At 33.6% G+C, this 25873-nt stretch overlaps 2 protein-coding genes across 4 annotated transcripts in view; one reads left to right on the forward strand and one right to left on the reverse strand.

Annotated features, from left to right (window-relative positions):
* The window catches only part of LOC123659103, a 38804-nt gene extending 26059 nt beyond the window's left edge, over positions 1–12745 (forward strand). The window contains exons 2-4 of the mRNA XM_045594366.1: positions 8456–8541; positions 11006–11327; positions 12516–12745. Coding sequence (XP_045450322.1) covers positions 8456–8541; positions 11006–11327; positions 12516–12624 — 517 coding nt within the window. The 3' untranslated portion in view covers positions 12625–12745. The remainder of the gene's footprint in view (positions 1–8455; positions 8542–11005; positions 11328–12515) is intronic.
* Positions 12746–14539: 1794 nt separating this feature from the next.
* On the reverse strand, positions 14540–21679 carry LOC123658874 (survival motor neuron protein). 3 transcript variants are annotated; one of them, XM_045594165.1, is made up of 8 exons: positions 21636–21672; positions 21455–21551; positions 20647–20788; positions 19658–19831; positions 18871–19056; positions 16506–16615; positions 15382–15515; positions 14540–14580 (listed from the first exon to the last, which is right to left on the reverse strand). In XM_045594165.1, exons 2-8 carry the CDS (start codon positions 21494–21496, stop codon positions 14553–14555), a joined length of 816 nt encoding a protein of 271 aa, XP_045450121.1. In that variant the 5' UTR covers positions 21497–21551; positions 21636–21672; the 3' UTR covers positions 14540–14552. The 3 variants fall into 3 exon arrangements, with proteins under 3 accessions (XP_045450121.1, XP_045450120.1, XP_045450122.1); XM_045594164.1 differs by having other exon boundaries at positions 21455–21679; XM_045594166.1 differs by having other exon boundaries at positions 14556–14622; positions 15335–15515; positions 21455–21679.
* Between the last annotated feature and the right edge of the window lie 4194 nt (positions 21680–25873).

The following is a 25873-nucleotide window of genomic DNA, read 5'->3' on the forward strand; positions in this document are numbered from 1 at the left end:
GGAGTCAGCTGGTGAATGGGTGACGAGAGTGTTACGAAAAGTGTGATCGGGTGAGGCGAACGGAGCAAGAGGGAGAGAGGTGCGAGTATACACTTTCTTTATCTCTTTCTCTCATAGTCAGTTACGTTTCGTATATCTAAGACACAGTATAGGCCTACTATGCAGACTTTATTGTTAAATAATTGTGTTTGCTCGCAAACGAAAAAAAAACGACTTCAATTACATCGACAAGTAATTCAACTTAGATCGAAAAAATAGTCAAGCAACTATGCGTTATCAAAGATTACTCAAAAAGTAGTTATCACATCTCAGTAAAATTTATATGCGACCACATGACAAACATCAGCTTTCGATTAAATTAAAAATTATTAAAATCGGTACGGTACACCCAGTAAAAAGTTATTGCGGATTTTCAAGAGCTTCCCTCGATTTCTCTGGGATCTCATCATCAGATCCTGGTTTCCTTATCATGGTACTAAACAAGGGATATCTTCTTTCCAACAAAAAAAGAATTATCAAAATCGGTACATCCAGTAGAAAGTTATGCGGTATAATACAACGTAAGTCGACGAAAAAAGCGTCAAGTAAAAATGCATTATTAGATATAACTCGAAAAGTAGTTGTTAGATCTCAAATAAATTTAAATGGGACCAATTGACACACACCTTTCGATTTAAAAAAAAATTGACGAAATCGGTCCACACGGTCAAAAGTTCTGATGTAACATACATAAAAAAATACAATCGAATTGAGAACCTCCTCCTTTTTTGGAAGTCGGTTAAGAAGTTTTACTTCAGTCGTGTGGTCTAAACCACACTCGTTTTTTTAAACATTATTTCGCACTAGCGATATCGGTCCAAAATAACTACTAGAATTAATACGCTCAATGCATGTATTTATTTATTTATCTATTTCATATATATGTACTAGCTGACCTGGCGAACTTCGTATCACCTTATTTTTTTCTGAAATATAATAATAACATAATATGTCAAAATAAAATATAGCCTATCTTTTAAGTTGGATCAAACTGCACACGGTGTGCAAATTTGACTAAAATCGGTTAAGTAGTTTAGGAGTCCATTGAGGACAAACATTGTGCCACGAGATTTATATATATTAAGATGTATTTTATGTATTTATTTTATGTGTTCATGCAAGTGGGTATGTAGTCAATTATACATGTATTTTGTACTATTAATTTTGAATAAGTTTACAGATTTATAATCATTATTATTAATCACTCTTGTAGTTCTGTGCCCCACGGTAACATGAATTCTCACCACCACGGGTAGACTGGTAGAGATCTCATAAATAGATAAGATCGCCCTTGCCAACTTTCTTTGTAAATATGATTTTTACTTGTTTGTTTTTTAAAGTGCAACAAAGAATATATTAAAGCCCACCTTTTTATACAAAAAATGCATTTTTAAACGGTTTTATTTAGCTCACCCCGTTTGTTTTATTTTTTATTATTCTTGGGTCAAATTTAGTAATTCAAATTTCACCCTCTTCCTGTCAACCGATTAATCTGAAATTTTGTATACACTTTGGATTTTGGTGACAATACAATTATGTTTATTCATTATCATTATAAATTCAAGATGGCCGCCGCTACAAAATGGCGGATAATTTATGTTTTAATAATCCCATCAATATGGGTATCAAATGAAAGGACTCAACAAGCAGAATACAATATACTATAAAAAATTGAAATCCAAGATGGCGGCCGCTACAAAATGGCGGGTAACGTAGGTTTTATCAATCCCATCAATATGGGTATCAAATGAAAGGGCTCAACAAGCAGAATACAATATACTATAAAAAATTGAAATACAAGATGGCGGCCGCTACAAAATGGCGGATAACGTAGGTTTTATCGATCCCATCAATATGAGTATCAAATGAAAGTGCTCAACCAGTTTATTCAATGTACTATATAAAATTAAAATCCAAGATGGCGGCCTCTACAAAATGGCGGATAACTTAGGTTTTATCAATCCCATCAACATGGGTATCAAATGAAAGGTCTCAACAAGTAGAATACAGTTTACTATGCAAAATTGAAATCTAAGCTGGCCGCCGCTACCAAATGTCTGATAACAATTTTTTATCAATCCCACCAATATGGGTATCAAATAAAAGGGCTTGACAAGAAGAATACAGTACACTATACAATATTTAAGATGGGCCTTGCAATAATGAAGCACTAAATGAATTAAACAGAATGCGAAATAAAAACTAAAAACTAGAAAATAAAAATAGGTAAAAAAACTTTTTAAGTTAAACGGTTTTATGTTAAACATACATTGCAATGTTTAAGATAAATGTACTAAAAACCAAAAAATAATAAAATAGATACAGTCGTGGGAATTATAAACATATGCAAAGACTAGACTAAAATAAAACCGTTGGGCACGTCAATTGTCTACAAATTATCGACTTAATGTGCGATAGAAGAATCGTTTAATTCGTCGTTATATAAAAACAACTGCCTAATTATAGTGTAACATTACAAAACAAACATTTTAATCAACGATTGTAGACAATTGACGTGCCCCACGGTTTTATTTTAGTCTAGTCTATGCATATGTTTATAATTCCCACGACTGTATCTATTTTATTATTTTTTGGTTTTTAGTACATTTATCTTAAACATTGCAATGTATGTTTAACATAAAACCGTTTAACTTAAAAAGTTTTTTTACCTATTTTTATTTACTGTATTATTAAGTGCAATTAAGAATATAATTATATACATATATTATAGTTCAATTACATTGTTTTACGTGGTCCATAATCGTAATGAGACAAAATATTGACAATCAGCATTAGTATATCGAGGTATCTAGCCATTTTATTACTGTATACAAATTGATACAAAAACGCAGTAAAGAAGAGACAAAACACGAATCTGACGAACAGGTCATCGGTAAACGACAGACATCTCAATCCAATTAAAAAAGTAGGCGATGACCTAGAAATCTATTTTAATATATTTCTTATACCGATAATCCGACAACCGTTACCATAATCGGTAACTTGTCGAGATAAATAAATTATATAATGGTAAGTACCTAAAGTAGGAAGTGATTAAGTAATATTAATATTATACGTGTATTAATAAACGCTTTTCACTCAACGATTTTATAATTAAATATTGTGTTGGGAATTCAAAACCGAACAACCACAAGATAAATATTAGATATGATCTATCAGTATGAGCTGTATAAACTTTTTGCCATGAACTGTGATAGCGCAATAGCCAGCTATATCTATATCTACATCTATAGAAGACGATTGAAGTTCGATTCCTTTATTTAAAAAAAACTTAGACACGTTTCTTATGCAAAATCGTTTTTTTTTTTTTATTATAAGAACCGGGATTTAGAAGGGTTGTTACATAGTTGACAGTGATTCAGCTCAACAAAAATTATTAACTACTTTATTTTTTACTATTATATTTATTACATTTTGTATATTACATATTCGCCTCGCGAGGCATCTTACAATATTTTATTTGCCTATAATTTCTTGAAATTGATTAACTGCGTCAATTATTTCCCATTTAGGAGTGGATTTAGGTTGTTATAGCGTTTAGCTTTATAATATCATATATCAAGTTTTCATTATTATTTACAAATATTTTTCAATCCCCCTCTCTTTCCTTGGGTATCTTAAGAGGTAACTAAGGGATAACGCAGTTCCACTACCACCTTGTAATTTATAAAGTAGATCGATGGCGGGATAACCATCCAACTGCTGGCTTCCAAATACACAGGCCGAAGATGGGCAGCATTCTCTTCGGCGCGACAAAGCCAGCCCTTCTGGAGTTCTGGTTACCTTACGCGTCACAGAAACACTATTTGAGAACAATATTTTCCTGTGATCTTCTGTAAGGTCGAGGTCCTTTCCTAGTCATGCTGCTTCAGATCGAGCGAGATATTTCTTACCTCAATGAAAAATACCACATTATTTTTACACTAATAATAATTCAAAAGTAAATCAAATACAATTGCATTAATAAAAATGTAGTTAGTATTTCATTTACCAATATGATTTTATTTTTTAGTGAAGATACAAGTAGTAATCGTAATAATAGGACCCTAAAATTAGTTTAAAGCCGTTGCAAAATGGCGGTTTTCTGACAGGTGGGCTCGACGGTTGACGAGAGGACATGCTTCGTTAGTCAGAGCTGTGAAATAAACTGTTTTTGTTATTTTAATGGTAATCTTTAACTTATATAATATCAAATTAAATTATTTAATAATGTCATTTAATTTGAAATGAAGGATGTTCAAAGATGCTCATTAAAACAATTTTTTTTTCGATCGTCAACGCGCAATAAAACGTTAGTTTATTTACAAATTTAAATTGTGCTAAAATTCGGTCATTAATGCGTGTCTAAAGCTCCATGTCTATATAACGCTTTAAATATTGCTAATTTTATAAAATTATCATATTATAAGAGAAGTAACTATAACGGTTTGTTTGATACCTACCTACTACTCACAGTTACACTACTGGGCAAAGGCAAAAAAAATATTTAGAATTGAATTCTAGACGCCCAACTACTGTAACATAGCTATATTTATATCTAAGAATTTCTTCGACGAAAAGAACTGTGTTAAGTCGTGTTTTACATGTGATTAAATTTAAATAACTATAACATTTCGCCTTATAAGTAAAGCGAAACAAAATTAAGCTGTCATTAAGCTAATTTACTTTCACGCGAAATGTTTAACATACGATTTCGTAAGTGCTGTAATTATGTCTGTCGAATTTTAGCGTATTTTTTCATAAAGTGTTATACATTAAAATTATAATAAAAATAAATAATAAAATAAAAATATGAAATTGTAATTTGTTATGATCAAATTATTTAATTAACACTTGTCTTGCATTCAAATGCCTTTCACTCAAACGAGAGTCAGAATGAGATGATCCTGACTAAATTCTTAGCAAAGGATTCATAAATAAACGATTAAATACCATCAAACACGACATTCAGATTTAGGACCGTGACATTTGAACGATATGATCATAAGCCGTTTTGGTGTGCGAGTAGTCGCCTGAAACGCCGATGGTTTGCGGGTTCAATTCCCGCTCGGGATGGATATTTGTATTTGTACAAATATTTCTTTCCGGTTTGGATTTCTGTCCTTGTAGGTCTCCCCACCGTGCCTTGGAGAGTACGTTAAGCCATCGGTCCCGGTTATTATCATAAATACCTGATAGCAATCGTTACTCATAGTAGGGAACATATTCGCCAACCCGCAGTGGAGTAGCGTGGTAGATTAAGCCTTCTACATGGAGAAAGAAGCCTATGCCCAATTGTGGGATGTTATAGGCTGAATACGAAAGTAAATACGATAATAAATCAGCCAACCAACTTAACGAGACTGTCGATTTCAAAGAGAGCCCAGTTCTCAATTCGAGTGTATTTTGTTAAATGTATGTTACCTTAGAAATTTTTACTGGGCGGATCGATTTCAACGATTCTATTTACTAGATCGTTCAATAAGTCCCGAGACTAACCTGGATATGGCGCATATATTAAAAACTCTTTTGATTTTTAAAAAGTACTGGCTATCAATACAAGAATATGTGTCGAATTTTTAAAAATGGAACAATAAAATTATTGATTTTGAAACATTCAAGTGACGCTACGGTTGTAATTTCGATACAATGGAAAAAAACGAGTTTCGCGTGTTGATAAAACATTGTTTTTTAATGGGAAAAAATACCGTTGAAGCACAGCAATGGCTTATAAAATGTTATCCAGGATCAGCTCCCTCTAAAGCAACCATTTGTCGGTGGTATGCCGACTTCAAACGCGGTCGCATGGACACCAATGATGGGGAACGCTCAGGTCGTCCAAATGAAGCAGTGACTCAACAAAATATTAACCAAGTCCTCCAAATCGTATTGGAAGATCGGAAGGTAAAAGTGCGAGAGATAGCCGAGATAGTGAAGATTTCAGCTGGTAGTGTTTTCACTATTTTACATAAAAATTTGGCCATGAAAAAGCTTTTTTCTAAGTGGGTGCCGCGTTTGCTTACAACTAATCAAAAGGAACAACGTATCAATGATTCAGAGCGATGTTTGGCGCTGATGAATCATAATAAAAAGGATTTTTTACGTCCGTATGTAACAATGGATGAAACCTGGATATACCATTTCACTCCGGAATCCAATCGGCAGGCAGCGGAGTGGAGAGCGGCTGGTGAAAGCCGCCCGAAGCGTCCAAAGACTCAGAAATCGGCCGGTAAGGTTATGGCGTCTATATTTTGGGATGCGCATGGAATACTTTTCATCGACTACCTTGAAAAGGGGCAAAATATAAATAGTGACTATTACATGTGCTTATTGGAGCGATTGAAGTACGAAATTGCGGATAAACGGCCTCACATGAACAAAAAGAAAGTGGTGTTTCACCAGGACAACGCGCCTTGTCACAAGTCCGTGAGAACGATGGCCAAAATTAACGAATTGGGCTTCGAATTGCTTCCTCATCCCCCTTATTTGCCAGACTTGGGCCCCAGCGATTACTGGCTGTTTGCAGACCTCAAAAAAATGCTTCAGGGTAAGAAATTTGACTCAAATAGTGAAGTTATCGCAGCAACGGAGGCTTATTTTGAAGCCAAAGACAAATCGTTCTACACACATGGTATAGAAAAGTTAGAAAAGCGTCGGAGGGACTGTATCGCTCTTGGAGGAGACTATGTTGATGAATAAAAATTAAATTTTATAAAAAAGATCTTTTTTTAGTACTTAGTCTCGGGACTTATTGAACCACGTGTTAAATTTAATCGAAATCTGACAAGTACTTTTGGAGTCATATCAAATAATGCATATTTACTTGACAATTTTTGAGTCGACTTACGTTGTTATACCTCATAACTTTTTAGTGGCTACACCGACTTTGATGATTCTTGTTTTAATCAAAAGCTGATAATTGTCTTGTGGTCCCATTTAAATGATTGAGATGATATGATACGCACTTTTTGACTAATCTTTGAAACGCGTATTTACTTGATTATTTTTTCGTCTACCTACGTTACGTACGTAATACTACTTGTCGATGTCATCAAAGGCGCTTTTTTCTCGTTTGTAGGCAAACACATACGTACATCTCAGAAGACATTCATGTTAGCATCACATGTCGATAGCCATGCACTTAAATTTGAACGTGGGAAAATGTTACACACGCTATATTTATTCGCCTGTATTCAACGTCCAGAAAGATTAAAAAATCAGCAATTAGGTTGGTAACTATAGCGCCGTTAATGACCATACGAAACTCCGGAAGTCTGTTATCTCTTAAATTTCTTATTTGCATTCTTTTTCCTTAATCTCTTTTCAACTCTCATCCATCGTCTTATGTTTATCTTCTTTCTACAATGACATTTCTTTCCTTTGTTCTCTTTCTTTTATTCATTTCATTTCTTAATCTTTATCATCGTTTTTTTACTTCTTTTTCTTACCTCTATTTTTAAAAAGATAATTTAGTTAGTTATCTACTATTTCTTCTATATTATTAAACGCGAATTTTACAGACTTTTTTTTCTAGTATTTTTTATTTTTTCTCTTTGTTATTATTTTTAGCCTTTCCTTTTCTTTTTTATTTTCCCTTTTTTTGAAAAGAGATATAACTTCTCTGATTGAAAATTATAGTTAAGTAGTCACTGCACGTTTAAAATACAATAATTATAATTATGTACTCAATTATATCGTATTTACAGAAATAATAGCTCAATTAAATCCGATACTGTTACAATATGAGGTATAAACGAACAGGTGTCGAGCCGTTATAACTTGTTACGTGTGACCTGACTCGTTTTGATGTCATCGGTTTGTGTTTATTAATACTGTATAATCTGAGTGAAATATTTATAAATATTATAACTGTACTGTAACATATTTAAGTTTATATTAATATTTTTTTATCAAATATGTTTATTTAAATAAGTATTTTTGAATAATTTCAATAATAAATAATTAATATGTATGTAACTGGTAATACCCAATAAATAATAAAAAATAATAATAATTGGTAGAAAATTTTATTTTCACTTTTTAAGCATTTTTTATTACAAGCAAAAATACAATTGTAGAGCTTTATATTAAAAAAAAATCTATTATGACACTACTACAAGTACTTGAAGGAGACATTAACACTTCATGATGCTTCTATAAAAGTAAGATTTAAGACTGCCAGACCACATATAAAATTAGAGACATGTCAGCATAGATAACAACTAAAAGATTGAAAAGTCTTAATAACAACTAAATGAGTTAATTATGGTTTGTTATTGTTGTACTAAAAATGAAAAGTATGAAAGAGAGGAAAAGAACAAAAAATTGTGTTGAAACTATCTCAAATATTTTTAATATTTTTTATTAATTTTGTATTTAAAGAAAATTTCTAACAATAGTAATATTTTTATTTCAGATCAAATAAATATTTGCAGAAATCTGCAATAACGAGGGTCTGCGCCGTTGGGGGATTTTTCATCTCCATTCCAGTATTTTTAACCGGTAAGCTATTGAATGATTTAAATTGCAAAATATGTAATTAATGATGCAAAAAGTAATATCTAATTTTCATTTTAAGAAGATTCAATTTTATATAAATAATTTTTTATGACTGCTAAGCGTAGGTAAGTCTGTAAATATTCTATTATGGGACAAAAAGTCTACGCTCTTTAATATGAAAGAAGGGTTAGAGCTTAATACGAGTACGTCAGATTTCTTTACGACCAAGTATTTTCAAGAAAACTGACGGTTGAAAACTTAGCATTGCAATTTAAATAACTTTATTTCGCATAAAGAATTACAGAAATTTACTTGCATGTGAAAGTTACAAACTAAAATTAAAATGTAAGCATACAGTGTTACAAAATTTTTTTAATGGAGGTAGATGTCAATTTTTTCTCGACGATTGATATCTTATTATATATAAACATCACCGTGTAATGATGGATGCGATATATTTAATGCAATCTGTTCACACTTTTATTCTATTTTATATTTTTTAAGTAAAACTGCGAATGCGTGATGAAAGCGTTACAAAAAGTGTGATCGGATGAGGCGAACGGAAGTTGAGAGGGAGATATAAGTTAGATGGAGCTAAAGAAGTTTTACTTTAGTCGTGTGGTCTAAACAAAGATTTAAACCGAAACAAATTAATTCTTATATAGTATAATTAATGATTTAATAATACATATCTAATGTTTGGTACTAAATACATACTACTTATTAGTAACGTTTTCATATCAAAAATATGGTAAAATAAAATTAACAATGCAAAAACCTTTGAAGTTACGATCTATGTGCCTGAACATGTCGATACATGTCTGAACCGGTCAGCGGCCAGCGGCGCGGGATGCTGTCAATTGACAGATAAAGAACTTAGGAAGCAAATTCCGAATAAGATGCTCATTTGCATTCAATTTCGCGTGAGATAAAGCGTGTTAAGCTCGATCGCTTCGCTGTTTATTGAAGATATTTGTTTTGAAATTAAATATCATCTAATTATGGTTGCTATCTTTTAAATCTGGTGATAATGGTTTACATTTTCACATTTTTATTTTAATAGGCGTTATAATCTTTATCTAAATCTAGACCAGTGCTTCTGAAGCCGTTTTGTCTGGAAACACACAATACATAAGCACAAACGCCCAGACCACAAAAAACCTATATGGCCAATATAAAGTTTGCCATGTGCGGACATCGAACCCGCGACTGTTAGCTCAATAGCACTGTACCGCTGTGCCAACGTATCGTCTAATTAATTAATATTTATTAAACCTTACCTATATAAGAAACATTGTCGAGGTAGACGTTCCTATTTCTATACAAATAAATAAAATTGGAGTGTATGTTTTTAATATTAAAATAACCGCATATTTACTAAATTCATATAGATTTATACACGGTACATAATTATACCAAATTAACATTTTTTACAATTTTTGTCTGTCTGTCTGTTTGTGCCGGCTAATCTCTGAAACGGCTGGACCGATTCTGATGAGTCTTTCACTGGCAGATAGCTGATATAATAAGCAGTAACTTAGGCTACTTTTATTTTAAAAAATTATTTATTATGTAACTGTGCTAACTGAACATTTTTATTACATTCTACGCGGACGAAGTTGCGGGCACAGCTAGTATATATAATAAAGAACAAAAGATTGAATATTAATTAGATTAGATTTGTTAATTTTATTGTATTTTGTATACATAAACACTTATTTATTACAACTGTACACTCGCGATCAGTTAATGAATTTTTAAATGTCATTTCCTCTTACAAGAACAACATCTTAATAATCAAACCATATTTAAAGTCAAAGGAATGCTAAAGATATTCATTAAACTGCTACAATAAGTTATGTTGCTACAATTTCACCAGCGCAGTAACAGTAAAACAGTAAGAATTCTTTTAACCTGATTGATAATTGCTTAATACATTTATTATTTAATCATTACGATAACATTTACATGATACAGGAGTTATTTAATACTCAAAAACTTGGTAATTAAACTTTTAATGATTTCAAAATCAAATATCAAAGTATAACTTTATTTTTTTATGCTCACTTAATGTAAACTCGTTCATACATTAGTTGACTTAATTAATATTATGGTAAGGAAAGATTTATCGCTTACGAACGAAAAGTGTGATCGGGCGAGGTGAGCGGAAGTTGAGAACGAGATATAATTTAGTGAAGATAGAAAGAGAGAGAGTTACGTTTAGTAAGTTTTACTTAAAGATAGTAAGAGAGAGAGGCAGTTACGTTTCGTAAGTTTAACTGCACTCTTGAGGTCTAAAGCACACTCGTTTTTTAGCTTTTATAGTTACCAGAATAATTTTACTTATACATCGGCGACGTTGCAATTGCCATGATCACGTGTGACTCAAAATGAAAATCATAGAAAGTTCCATATAAGTATAAGTGGCCACAACCCATAAAAATAACATTTTATATTTCAATTTCAGGTATAATACTCTACACGTTCATACAATTTCATTCCACGCCGGCTATCGTCACATCCGTTTTCATCGGAGTCGGTATAGTCTTCTGCGGCTGTGCAATGGTCCACAATGTCTTCGTGTGGCAGAAGGAGAAGACAAATTTAGTTAAGGCGTTTCGAACACCGGATTTGAATACAACGAATATGAACACATCGAATGGCGTGATCATGGGAAATGGACATTTAAATAACACGGGTATTGGAGGGAACTTGAGTTTCCACAGCATGACTGCGCCATATACACATCCGATAACGCTGTTACAGCAAGGTGGACCTTATATTATAAGGTAAGTTGTATTTATTTGATGGAAGATATAATTTTTGGTACTAGCCCTAACTACATAGATCTAAGTCTAGGCTAAAGTACGAACAGAATGTATTCACTTAACACTTCGATGTAACCAAAAACTGATGGCTCTAGGGCCGCAGCAACTAACCGAATTTCTAAAACTTTAGATCAGATTTGGTCACAGTTACGGATAGATATTTTATTCGAGATATCCGATAACTTCGGTAGGTAACGGCTACGGTGTTCCAAAACGTCCCTGGTGCTAACGTTCAGGGATGAATACTTATTTTAACGAAGAGATTGGCAATCGCATCAAACCAAATTTCAGCAACGTTTGCTTTCATGCAGTTGCCAATCGTTCAAACTAATTATTCGAAGTATTATTCACTAAGTTTCTTGGTTTTCAGTCTTTTAAACAGTCGTCAATATATTTTATACTGAATTGAAACCAGTTGTCAATTCTTTTTATATAGTAATCTAATTAGTCAAATGTGGTAGAGAAATATAGGTTGTGTAATGCACGTGTACATTATTAAAATGTCATTTAATATTTAAAATGAATCATGCATCGACCTTTTTATATAAAGAAATGTGAGAATGATTGCGGCTCATTTTACATACTTTAATACTTCATAACCAGTTAGTGGATTGAAACCGCATTCACTGTCTTTACTTATTTTTAATTTAGTGCCACTGTATCGCAAAAAAATTGCATAACTTTTTTTATGTGACATAAAAAGATTATGGTCAGATCTTACTTTTTTTTTCATAGCTGGGTATTTGAACTTAAAAATTATATTTTCTGTAGACCCGAAGGATAATTATGACGCGTAAAAAAAGTTATAATAAACGATTATAAAAATTCTACTAAATACGTAGAATGAATTACGAATACAACACAGTTTTTATGCTTTACAAACTTCCATTATCTTCTTGTCTTTCTGTTTTTTTTAAATATTCCTTTCCTTCATGAGTGTGCGAGAATTAAAAAAAAAATTACTAAAATATTTAGAGTACACAGCCCGTCAGCCACACAGAGCGAGTTTAGTTACATGGATTTGCCTTTTAAATCCATATTATGGAAGAGATAACCGTTTTATGTAGACTATGTATTTATGTACTTTACAATACAGTTACGTATTTTTATTTGTGCATGTCACTTAATTATATTTGTTTCTATTTCCAGGCCACCCACCAGTACTCCACCAGGGGGCGCTGGCGAGGCGACACCAGGCGTGCCCGCCGCAACCGTCGACCTCAGCCATGACGCTCACGAATTGAGCACCCTAGTCTGACTCTAACCTTATATTCCTTTGAGACATCATATATGAAGTAAATAAATTGTGTCCATATTGTTACAGGCTTAGTGAAAAGTTTACTCAAAATGGGCTTTTTACCATGTCCGATAAATTTTTAGGCTATAACTAATAAACAAAAAAAATCTTAAATTTAAAAATTAAAGTTTGTCAAAAAGCCTCAATAAATGAAGACCATGTTGCCAGTGTCAATAAATATCAGTCAATAGAAAATATTGTACTTTTCGACTTGTGTTGCAAGTAATTTAGAGGGGTAGTTTTAGCACGCGCAACAAGTATAAAGGAAATACGGAATAAATTCTTAACAATTATTGTTAGTATAGTTGGCAAAAAGTCATGTTATAACAAATTCTCAAAAGTCAATATAGGTACTTTATGAAAGACACTGCATATAACCTTTTTTTGACATAACACACCTACATTGAACTCCACGTTAAAAGATTATGGGTAACGGCGTGTACCTTACTTTACTTTAAATAAATAGTATCACAGATCAGAAATAAATTTATTATTATCGAGACCACTACACGCACTTCCAAATTTCGAAACAAGGCCACAAATATATACTAGTATAAAAAAAACTTTTTTGAGCATATAAATATGTATCTACCAAGTATTTGAAATTCATAATTATATTACTGATGATAAAATTGTAGATCTAACCGAAGCATATTGAAAAAGTTATATTTACAGCAGAATTTTGATAAAAACACGTACACACAACAGATATACAATGTTATGATAATATTAAGACGACAAAGTTAGTGCCTTTATTTAATACTACTTACCTTTGATAAATTTTTTAAATAAAATTTTTAGCGAATTTCAAGAAATTAACGATTTTTGTAAAATATAACTAATATGTTTCATAAACAGCAAAATAATTTTTTAGTAACTTATCGTAGTCGTAAGATATAAAATTATTAATGCATCAATATGATTTTTTAAACCTTAAACCTTTTTTCAAGCAATACTCATTCGTGGAATTATAAACCAAACAGAGAATCCTGTAAATGTTAATACTTATTTATTTATCGATTTTTAGACAAATTTTAATAAAAGATTATTATTTAAAATAAATCATTATAATTAGTACTTGAACTTGCTATCGATACTGACAATCAATTTAGTATATGGGGTACCTAAGTCTATTGAGAAGCAATTATTTCCAGTAATTACCCATTATTTCATTTGTAGAATGTATTTACTGATTGTCAAATCCAATTTATTTAATATATCTGTATAGTGTTTAAACTGCCTAATAATGTTGTAAAACCTTTTCAAAGTAGGTAAGTTAATAAAAACAATGTCATTAATTTTTTTAACCTTGAGAAAAATTTTACTGTAAAAAAAAACAATAATCTTCAATTACTTTTGGTGAATTCAAGTGTCACGAAAATATGAATAGAAACAGACTTTATTTAAAAATTGTTTGTAAATTATGGTAATACATGTAAATAATATTTCTTATTATATTCTAATTTATAAGGACACATATTGCCATGTTTTATTAACATAAGTTTTAATTAAGTTTATTATTATTAAAGATTTTCGGCCTAACTGATTGAAATATAAAAACAATGTTTTTGGCTAATAATTAAATAAACAAGAAACATTTTAATATAATTACTATTAAAAACTACACGCTAATATGTTATTTTAAAATTGTATGTTATACTTTTTGAATGACATTTTAGATGATAAAACCCACCAATCAGAAATAAAAATACGAATCAGACTATCAAAATGTATATTTTGTACATAGTTAAACAAAAACTGGAGGCATAATTTAATTTATTTTTAATTGATAACATTTTCTATTTTTATTTCTAGTTTATGTTATGTGACTTAAAAATAAACTTTATTTAAAATGCCTTCCATTTTTATTTATTAAAAAAAAAGTATTTTTAATTATTCTTTCTCCCTTGCTGTGCCCTGAAACAAAGTTACATATTATTGAAATGTCCTTTTAAATATTACGCTACGATTTAGCCATCCCACGATTGTCTCCATGTAGGAGAAGGATTAGAGCTTAATCAACCGCGCTACTGCACTACGGGTTGGCGGATATGTTACCTACTATGAGTAACAATCGCTATCAGGTATTTATGCTAACATGTCCTTTTAAATAGGAGAGATAAATAAAATATAACGATCAACTACAATGACTGTTAATATAAAAAAAGAAAACTCATAATTGTGTTTGCTTATATACCAAAAAAAGTGACATAAATTTTCATCGAAAAATAATACAACATGAAAAGAATCCTTACAAGTGGTACACTCAGTACAGTTGACAAGGACAAACTTTTGTGAAGTTAATTAATGCAAATTTAAATACATCACCATAAAGGTGAAATATTAATACAAGTTTCATTTTTATGTAAATACATCTACCCACTATCACAATTCAAATAATAACTTTCAGCGTATTTTCAGTTTACAGTGTAACTTTATTATGCTTATTGTTTACAAAAGTTAAAATACAAAATATATTGATATTTTTTATGGAAGATTCAAAATATTTGAACATAATATAATATTGTAAATATATAGAAAGATATATCACCATAATGAAACAACTTTTTCGGAAACTTTTATCGCGGTTTATTAGGGTTTTTTGGATGCCCGACGTTTCGGATACTTTACAGTAATTATGATCACGGGAGGACTAAAAAAGTTTCATTATAATGAGTGAAATTAGAAAAAGTAACATTAGAAAATAAGATATATCACCGTTTCATCCCCTGGTAGAGGCCAGTGTAGTAACCGCTCATATACCAGCTTAGCAGCATGGATGACAACGCCTCATCTTCGAAACCAGAACTCATGACCAGCGGTGGAGGGATTGGCATATCCATTGCACCAATCTGGACATATTGAGTTTGTTTTAAAAGATTTACTATATAAATATATAAACAATTTATTTCTGTATCAGGGGTTCTACACAACACAATACACAAGCACAAGTGCCCAGATCACGGCAAACATTTGTATGGTCAATACAAATGTATGCCACGTGCGGGAATCAAACCCGCGACTGCCAGCGCGTCGTAAATAAACTTGAGAGGGAATAGAGATGTAACTGTTTTCGAGATGATAAATGATAATAAACAGTCAATATATGAATAATAAATTTTAATTTAGTAATTAATTTAATTTTTTAACGTAAAATGTATGTCAGCCTAAAGTATAAACACATATAATTAGTATTTGTTAATGCTTCAAATATTTAAAAAAAATATAGATGATCGAGAGCCTCCTTTTCTTTTGAGGTTTTGCTAACTAATTTGGTAAAAAAAAAATTGACATATTTTCGGTGGCCCCAGACGGCAAAACCACGCTACGCCACTGGATGGATAGGATGAGATGAGATGAAATTAAATTGAATGATAATATTTATTTCGCCATAAGGTGTTTATACACACTTAACGAACGTAAAAAAAATCTCCATTAAAAAAAAAACTAACAAAAACATAAGACAAAAAATCAAAGTAAAAAAAAAAACAATTTAAAAATTGCTAAATCTCAAAATATAATACATTCATCACAATCTTAGGTCATGCGTCCAGTGTTATCCAGCAACCTCAAACAAATATTACAAATTGTGTAGTGACTTTTGGGTATTTATTTATTTTTATTTTATTTAGGAAACAAACAGTACAAAGTTTACAACAGTAAACTATTCATAAATGAGCTAACGGAACACAATAACAAAAAATAATCGATAAATTATAATAAATAATTCAAGCAACACTAAAATCAAATTTACTAAAATCAATAGGAATATTTCATCATATGCCCATTACTTCCAGATAAACCAACACTATGAAAATAAAAACTTTTTTAATACTACATACATTTCTTATTGATGCAAAATTTGGTGTGGGCGGATTGGGTAGTTCAAAGGTGTTCATCTGCTTTTGCTTGCTTTTCTTCTTTCCCGATTTCTTTTTCTTCTGAAACGAAACTAAAAGACAACGAGTGTGCTTTAGACCACACGACTGAAGTAAAATTACTTTAGCTACATCTAACTTATAACTTAAAAAGAGAAATTGTTTGCATGTTCCCGAACGTTGACTTGCAGCATCAGATTCATCCTTCACATTAGTTTTTATATTATTATTATTTAACTGAGGTAGGGCACAGCAGGAAATTTCCTGCCCAAAACATGGAGCAGCCCGACTGGGGTAGTACCTCGACCTAACAGAAGATCACAGCTAAATAAAACTGTTTTCAAGCAGCGTTGTGTTCCTGTTGGTGAGTAAGGTGGCCAGAGCTCCTGGGGGGAATTGGGGGTAGGGTCGGCAACGCGCTTGCGATGCTTGTGGTGTTGCAGACGTCTATAAGCTGCGGTAATCGATTACCATCAACTGCCAAAGTTTGCCGATCTAGTTACATAAAAAAAAAATCAATTATAATAAGATACTCTGTCTAAATATTATAAAGTTGCGTTTTTATAATCATTCTCATTGGCAGGTGTAGCCCGTAAAAGACTTAGTTACTTGAGACCTGAGCGCCGCTGTGTACTACCTACTGCTCTTAGGTCTCAAGTTAACTCTTGTGGGTTATAGTAAAAGTCTCGTTTTGAATGAATGTTTAATCTCCGTTAATATAGCTCTCAATAATTAATCTAATTTGAAGTTATAGTTGGATAGTATGGCCTAGGTAAATATAATCCTGAACAACTTCGAGAAGGGTACCATCGACCGATATCGGTATCGGTATGACTTGGTTGTTAAACATAACTTTGGTCTTATCCAAGTTCATACAGAGACCGACACGTCGGGAGGACTCGTTTAGGCCGGCCAGCATTTGGCCTAGCTCATCCAACGTCTCTGCAAAGATGACAATATCGTCGGCGAAACGAAGGTGAGAGATGAATTCACCGTTGACGTTGATGCCTCGTTCCCCTTAATCCAAGGTCTTAAAAACATCCTCCAACGCAGTGGTAAACAACAACTTCGAGAGGAAGGCCGAAAGGAGGATTAGATTGGGCTGGGCAGCGTTTGGCAGACTTCGTCAAGTCTTCACTTCGAAGATTCCGCAATGCTTGAAGACAAGTCTTCGAGCAATGCGTCCTGTCTGTGTTAACATACGGAGCCGAGACGTGGACACTGACGAAGGGACTGGTCCACAAGTTTAAAGTCGCTCAACGTGCAATGGAATGGGCTATGCTTGGGGTCTCTCTCAAAGATATGATTAGAAATGAGATTATCCGTGAGAGAACGAAAGTAGCCGACATAGCTCACAGAATTAGCAAGTTGAAGTGGCAGTGGGCTGGCCATCTGTGTCGCAGGACCGATGGCCGTTGGAGCAGACAGATCCTACAGTGGAGACCGCGTCTTGCTAAACGCAGTGTGGGACGTCCTTCGGCCCGTTGGACTGAGGATCTACGTAAGATTGCCGGTGTAGGCTGGATGAGGATTGCGGAAGACCGGGATGTTTGGCGCGAACTTGGGAAGGCCTATGTCCAGCAGTGGACTGCAATAGGCTGAGTTGACTGACTGACTGAAGTTATAGTAGGTGAAAAGATAGGGGCACTAAAAAATAATTTATTTCAAAGTGGGCAACAGACAAAATAAGTTTGGGAACCCCTGGTATAGAGTAAGGGAAGGGGGTAAATCTTAACTGATATTACTATTTTAGGCCATCATAAGGTAAGAAGCAGGTTCTTAAAGTCATATTGGGGTACATTGATAGACAAGTAAAAATATAATTTTAAGAAACCAGCAGTCTCCAGTAGCGAGTTATTCAGAAATAATGAACTGATCAAAATGATCATTTTCACAAATTTGCAAGCACCAGTGAAATAAAATGTACTATAAAATATAAACAAATTTTATATTCTTGTATATTGAGTTTTCAATTCATAATTTAGCTGCAAGAAGATAAATTTCAATAAAAAATAGAAATATTGGAGCATTAAGTTCTACCATGCTGCTCCGATGCGTATGAGTAACAATCGCTATCAGGTATTTATGATAAGCAACCGGAACCGGCGGCTTAACGTGCCGTCCCGAGGCACGTCGGGAAAACCGGTACAGACAGACATCCAAACCAGAAAGAAATATTTGCACAAGATACAAATAGCCATCCCGAGCGGGAATCGAACCCGCAAACCATCGATGTTTTAGGCGAGTACTTGCACCACTACACCAGAGTTTCCTGTTTTACACACAAATCATAATCTATGGGTTTTATTTAAAGAAATTGTGGTCATACCTGAGCTACCAGGACTCTGAGGCCGATCGCAGCACTCCATTCTCTCAACATTGTAAGAATTATTTGACTGTGAATCAATATTATCTATTTTCTCAGCTAAAGCATCTTGAATCTGATGAGTCCTTTCTGCTTTACCTAATGATGGTTTTAGAGATGATATTGATACTATTTCAGAGTTCTCATAACCTGAAACAATTAAAATTACTTAAAAACTATGTTTGAATAATAGGTTTATATAATAATTGCTTTTTATAAGGAAATTAAATCAAGTTTTAAAACAGAAACTTGCATATGTAAGTTGATTTGAAAGAAAAAATTTGAGTGCCAGTTTTGAACACTTAAATTTTAATTTCAAATCTGATCATAATACTACATACAATGAAATTAAACGTAAATTTCAGTTCTCAGACTAAAGGAAATTATTTAATTAATTTATTCAAAACTGTGTAGTTCAAATGACCATTAAATCTAGGCTTAAAAAAATAATTTGTTGCTTGATCTAAATAACCAATATACACAAAAAAATCTGAACAATCTTATTTCCTTATATGTATACGTTTTATACTATATGTACTTGTTTTCAAGAAGTGTTTTGTTACGGTAGTGAGCACAGTAAGGTCACCTTGACCAGAGCTCCTGGGGGGTGATCAGGGGTACAGTAGGCAACACACACTTGCAATGCTATGGTGTTACAGGTGCCTATAAGCTACGATAACCGTTTACCATCAGGTGAGCCATACGCATGTTTGCCACTGTAGTTGTACATTTTTTTTTTATAAAAACTTACCTAGAAATCTGACAACGCATTCATCGTCATTAATTATTCTTTCTAACAATGCTTCGTATTCAACCCCATCTGTTTCATACACAGCTCGGCAGTTCATTCCTGCTTTCCAACGAGGCTTGAAATCTTTCTTCGGATTTCTAATACCATTAGTTGATTTAGTTGTCGGTTTGCCATCTATAATTATTAGAAATGAAATCAAAATATTTATTACGCCATATAGTATACACACCTATCGAATGTCAAAAAAAAATTTACTTTCTCACAACCATTTTTGGTGTAGTAAAACCATCAAAAAAATTTAAAAAATTGCTACATTTTAACATTAGGTACACTAAAAACTTAGGTAATGGACCCAGTGTTATCAAGCAAGCTTAGTCACAATATTGAATGAAAACTAAATCCTAGTGTCTTGGTAAACATTGATGTTGTAAAAACTAACTATTCTTGAGATATCATTGAAATTGGCTCAACTTCTTGATTGGGTTTTTGATCAACTTCAAAAAAGGATTAGGTTTTTAAATTTTACTTTTTTTAATGTGTGTTACCTCATAACTTTTAACTGGGTGTCCCGATTTGTTCCCATTTTAATTTGATCGAGATCTGAAGTATTTTTTGAGTTATCTCTTACTTGATTGTGATTTATTAGTCGTAATGGAAGTCTGTTTTTTATTTGTGAGCAAACACATTTATGGTTTAGTAAGAACTGCTCTCAATAATGTGTTGCTGATTTGACTTAATTTATAAAAATAGCTACTTGTAGCATTTCTTGTTCAGATTTAATCAAGAACTCTACAGTAAGAACTACCACATGAACATATGTTTCAAAAAATATCTTTACAGGATTGTTAGAGATTTTATTACTATCAACCTTGAATGTGAGGTTCTAATATAAAATAATAAGAATGAGACTTTCTTTAGTTAATTTTCAGTAATTATTTTAAATATTTTGTTAAGTAGAGTTATTAATGAAATATGTCTAAAGTACATACCAGCTTTAGAATTGTTAGTGGACAAAGCCACTCTTCTTGCTACCTCTGCATTGGCTATTTTTAAAGCCCTATCATAAGCATCTTTAAGTTTACTATCATCCCACACATCATCAGATTCATCATCACCTTTATCCGATTCCGACTGGAAAATGAAATAATGGTTACACCGGGCCAGTCTCAGTAGTTACCGTTAACACTATTTCATACATGATGGTCTACTATATTTTTCACTATCAAAAAATGTTTAGTTAAGATATTTCTATTTCCAAGTGTGAACCTAAAAGTTGTAGATTACTAATTAATGTGAAAACGGTGCTATGGCCTATTTTACCTCCTGTGTTTAACATCTATTCGTAATTTCCACTTCAGCCAAATACAGTCCACTGCTCGACATAGGCCTCCAAAAGTTTGGGCCAAAAAATGGCGTGAACTCATGGTTTTGCCCATAGTCACCACGCTGGGCAGGCGGGTTGGTGACCGCAGGGCTGGCTTTGTCGCGACATGGCTATATTCTTATAGCCGTAACCATACAGCATTCGTAATTTGGGTGCAGGATAAACTTTACCCACAACCAGCAAAACAAGCTGTGTGTTTTACAAAATTAACTCGCCGGCTCATAATCTAAAGACTAGTCCAAAATTGTTGCCAAAACGAAGTATTAAAAACTCGCGATAGGATTACGAAGATGAAAATGTTATACCCTAATTTTATTCATTAGCTTACCAAATAACAGTATGCTAATAAAATCACAAAATATGTGTAATTTACCTACTTAAGCGACATGCTTAATAAAAATAAAAAAACTTACAAGCTTCATTCCTTTTACGTATAAAATATTATCTTCTGCCATTTTAGTCTTTTTTTTTTAAGTATTAAGTTATAGTCACTTAATTGTTTATTGAAGGCTAAAAGCATAAAGCACAGTTGATTTTAAACATAAAACCAGAAAACGAAACTAAACAATTCAATTTTTTTTTTAATTGTAATACCCAATAATACTCAATGGTAATGCCATGGATAGACTATAAATCGTAAAGCTAATACAGATTAAAAAAATACATAACAAGGATTGTTTTCAAAGTGGTAAGTGGTAGCTATATCACAGTATTTATAATTTTACTGAGTTTATTGCTAATTAAAAAAGTGTGTGTACTTATCTACACAAGTAAGAACTTATACTTCATTGGCTAGCTAACGTTTCTAAAACGTTCTAACGTTTCTCTAAAGTTTTCTTCGATGCCTAGCTAACTTCAGGGTATTGGTTTTTTTCGTGACGGTGTGCGCGCGCATTGTAAAAATTTACTATCGTAAATTATAACAAAAAAGTTATAGAAATCATTTCCAAAATTTAAAAATCGTGTTTTAGTTATTAAGTATTTCAGACTTTTTGACAGCATTAATAATTTTTTTTACCTAATATTATAAATAATGATAAAGTTTGAAGGGATATTTATTACTTAATAATATTAGGACGACATATTTAATCTAAATGAAATTCGGTATATGTATGTTTTATTATGTATCTCCAGATGTTTATACATGTAGGCTATTTTTATCCCAAAATTTCTTAATGATAAGAATTAAGTTATACGGGAAAAATTGTGAAATGCAGCGAGTAGTCTAATAATGATCATCATCATCATCAATTTTTTTTTCGGTATCGCAGGGGAACCCATTTACGGGTGATATCCAGGACGCCCGGGTAGGCAGTCCTAGATCGTATGTCGGCTTCAGCACTTGGGGGTGCCAATACCAACCAAACCCCTGCAGGAGCCTTCAGCCGCTTTAATTGGAGGGGAACGGATCTGCAGGCAACAGGATCCCTCCAGTGACCGACTGGCCTCGGCGAAAAGGCCAGACTTCTCCTTCCATGGGGACTGTCCGGCTCACCTCTGAACAAACCCGACGACGCTATGTCTAGCAGGACCGGGTTCCCATCCCGGCCCGACACGAGCACAGGGGCGTTACTGGAGGCGCATTAAGTAGCGCCTCCTACGCACCCCCGTTCGTTGCCTGCGGACGGAGGCCTCGTCGGTGGCCTCCTCTCTCATCCGCTCTTCGTTCTTCTTCTGGGACATTACTGTCTCGCAGAAGGAGACCATCGCCGTCCAGGACTCGTCGTCGCCGAGCATCGCGGTGATGACGTTCGGCAGTGACAAGTCCCCTCCGAGGACTGTCCCGCATCTACCCATCTCGGACACACCTTGAGGGTGTGCTGGGCAGAGTCTACTGACTGACATATCTGACACAAGTATTCACTAAAGCACCATCATCAGTTACTTACTATTTACTTAGTTTTACATTGTTGAGTTTAACAACCATTCATATTTTTTTAATTTATTTAGCCAGTTTACTGCTGGGCATAGGTATCTTTCTCCACATGTAGGATAAGGGTTGGAGCTTATTCTACCACACTGGATTATTGCAGGTTGGCGGACTTAATCCGTTCTACGAGTAACGACAAAAATCAAGTTTATGGCAGGCCGCAAACAATTATTTTTACATTCACTGATATCCACCAAGCGGAAAATGAATACGAGACCACCGGTAGCTAGAAGTCCACAACCACATGGAGCACTAAACCAGAACGGTTGTCAACATTGATATTTTTTAAATACTACCGTTGAGAAAGACTAGCAATACCCGTGCGAATAATTCACGCTAAATAAGTAAAAAAATTGCCGACCGTCAATCATGTTGACGTTGCTTCAAAATTAAAGCCATTATAATTATGTATAATTTTAATAATTAAGTAATTTACAAATACAAAAGCAACAATAATTTTTTTAGTTGTGGATGCCGATAGAGAAAGCTATTATTTATCTATAAAATGATATATAATTTATGTGGAGTAATTGTGAGGTTTTTCCTAAAAAGCGAGGCAAACATTTTTACCTTATCGTATTAATAAATATGATATTTGTTGTTTTTCTTTTTTTACCTGATAAAAGGTTATATACCTATTATTTCCGTTCTAAAGCTATTCTTCAAAACATTAAGACGGGGTTGTTCTATCATAACACTCTGTGATCCCTCATTATCAGCAAGATATTTTTTGTTGGTTTCCATTGCACGACAGGAACAAATGGTCATCGGAAAATCAAGTACGTCTTCTCTTTATAAATGCGATACTTTTTGTATCAACTGATTTTGCTTAATGTTATATTTTGCTAACTTTTATTCATGTTTTACCCACCAATGATAATTGGATTTGTTTGTAGTTACTATTAAATTTATTATGGCTGTGATTGTTACAGTGAGGTACTACTGACTACTAAAAGCTTAAAAAATATTTTGAGTTTTATTATAGTATTGTATAGACGTTAAAGTTATCATGGCCGTTATTATTTGATCAGTATTTTTTTGAATATTATTAATATTAGAAATAAGGTAGTAACTGCATGTACTATCCCTGTGGAAAAACTCCGATATAAAATGTTAAGTTCCATTGGGGATCCTGATAGATCTTTTTGGATCGAAATTTGCCCAGATAAAAATTGTATTTTAACGTATCAAGTTTGAATAAAGTATTTGGAATCCCTTTAAACACACAATAGTTTACAATAGCCCCCCATCAAATATCGTTTTTTATTTGGATATATCTGAAACTTTCAGCAGGGTATAACCTGCTATTATACATGCATCCCGATTCTTCATTGATTTAAAGTTTAATAAAAAGTTCCAATGTTTTTTATTAATTGCTTTAAATTTGGTAATAATTATAGAAAAAACGAACACTATTTACCGGCACAGTTTAAATAAAACGCTCGATCCTTTTGACAAAGCAGAAGAAAATGGAGGAATAAACTCAATAATCTAAATTTCCACTCAGATATTGTTAGCTGTCTCACTAAAAGAAAATTAATTTCCTGCAAAGCATGCCCATATTGAGGAAAATGTATAAAAAGATTGAAATATAGCATCAGTTAAAATTATTTGAATATTCGTAGCAGAAAATTTTGCCTTTTATATTCAAGAGATGCCTATTACAATATATAATATTGTAAGTCTACGAGCTATACATATATGCTATATAATGTGTATAACGCCTGACTGAGCGCAGTAGTCATTGGTCGTCGTCCGGGCTACATCTGACGCCCGTTAGTAATAGTTTTCATTCATTAGTTTTGTTTCATTGCATATTGGAAAATTACTAAAATCGGAAACATCGACATTTTTTTTATTGTGCGCTTAACTTAAACACGCCAAACATGCCAAAACTCCAACACGCCAACACGCCAACACTCCAACATGCCAACACGTCAACACGCCAATACGTCAATGCGCCAACATGCTAATACGCCAATACGCCAACACGCCAACACGCCAACACGCCAACACGCCAATACGCCAACACGCCAATACGCCAATGCGCCAACACGCCAACACGCCAATGCGCCAATACGCCAACACGCCAACACGCCAATGCGCCAACATGCCAATACGCCAATACGCCAACACGCCAACACGCCAACACGCCAACACGCCAACACGCCAACACGCCAACACGCCAACACGCCAACAAGTCAACACGCCAATACGCCAATGCGCCAACACGCCAATGTGCCAACACACCAACACGCCAACAGTCCAACACGCCAACATGCAACACGCCAATACGCCAACACGCCAACACGCCAATACGCCAACACGCCAATACGCCAACACGCCAATACGCCAACACGCCAACACGCCAACATGCTAACACGCCAATACGCCAACACGCCAACACGCCAACACACCAATACGCCAATACGCCAATACGCCAATACGCCAATACGCCAACACGCCAACACGCCAACACGCCAATAGGCCAATGCGCCAACACGCCAACACGCCAATGTGCCAATACACCAACACGCCAACACGCCAACACGCTAACACGCCAACACGCCAACACGCCAACACGCCAAAACGCCAATGCGCCAACACGACAGGACGCCAACAAAAATAACAAACCTGTTTAATAACGAACCGTTATTTATGTATATATATAATAATATCTGTCCAGGGTCCGGAAGAAGCCACTTCGCCATCTAAGGACATCGTGGCAGGATAGGAAATTGACTTACCCTTTTTGCGCTTGATAAAACTCCAAAAAAGTTTAGGGTTTGAAGACAAAGTTGTTTCCAGGCTATTCAAATACAATTTATAGTTTATATTATGAAGCTTCGCGCAACGCTCCCTGAGCAACTTAAAAGTAATTAAATCACGAGGGTTGCCATTT

The sequence above is a fragment of the Melitaea cinxia genome, chromosome 13 (assembly GCF_905220565.1).
Source record: "Melitaea cinxia chromosome 13, ilMelCinx1.1, whole genome shotgun sequence".
NCBI lineage: Eukaryota > Metazoa > Arthropoda > Insecta > Lepidoptera > Nymphalidae > Melitaea > Melitaea cinxia.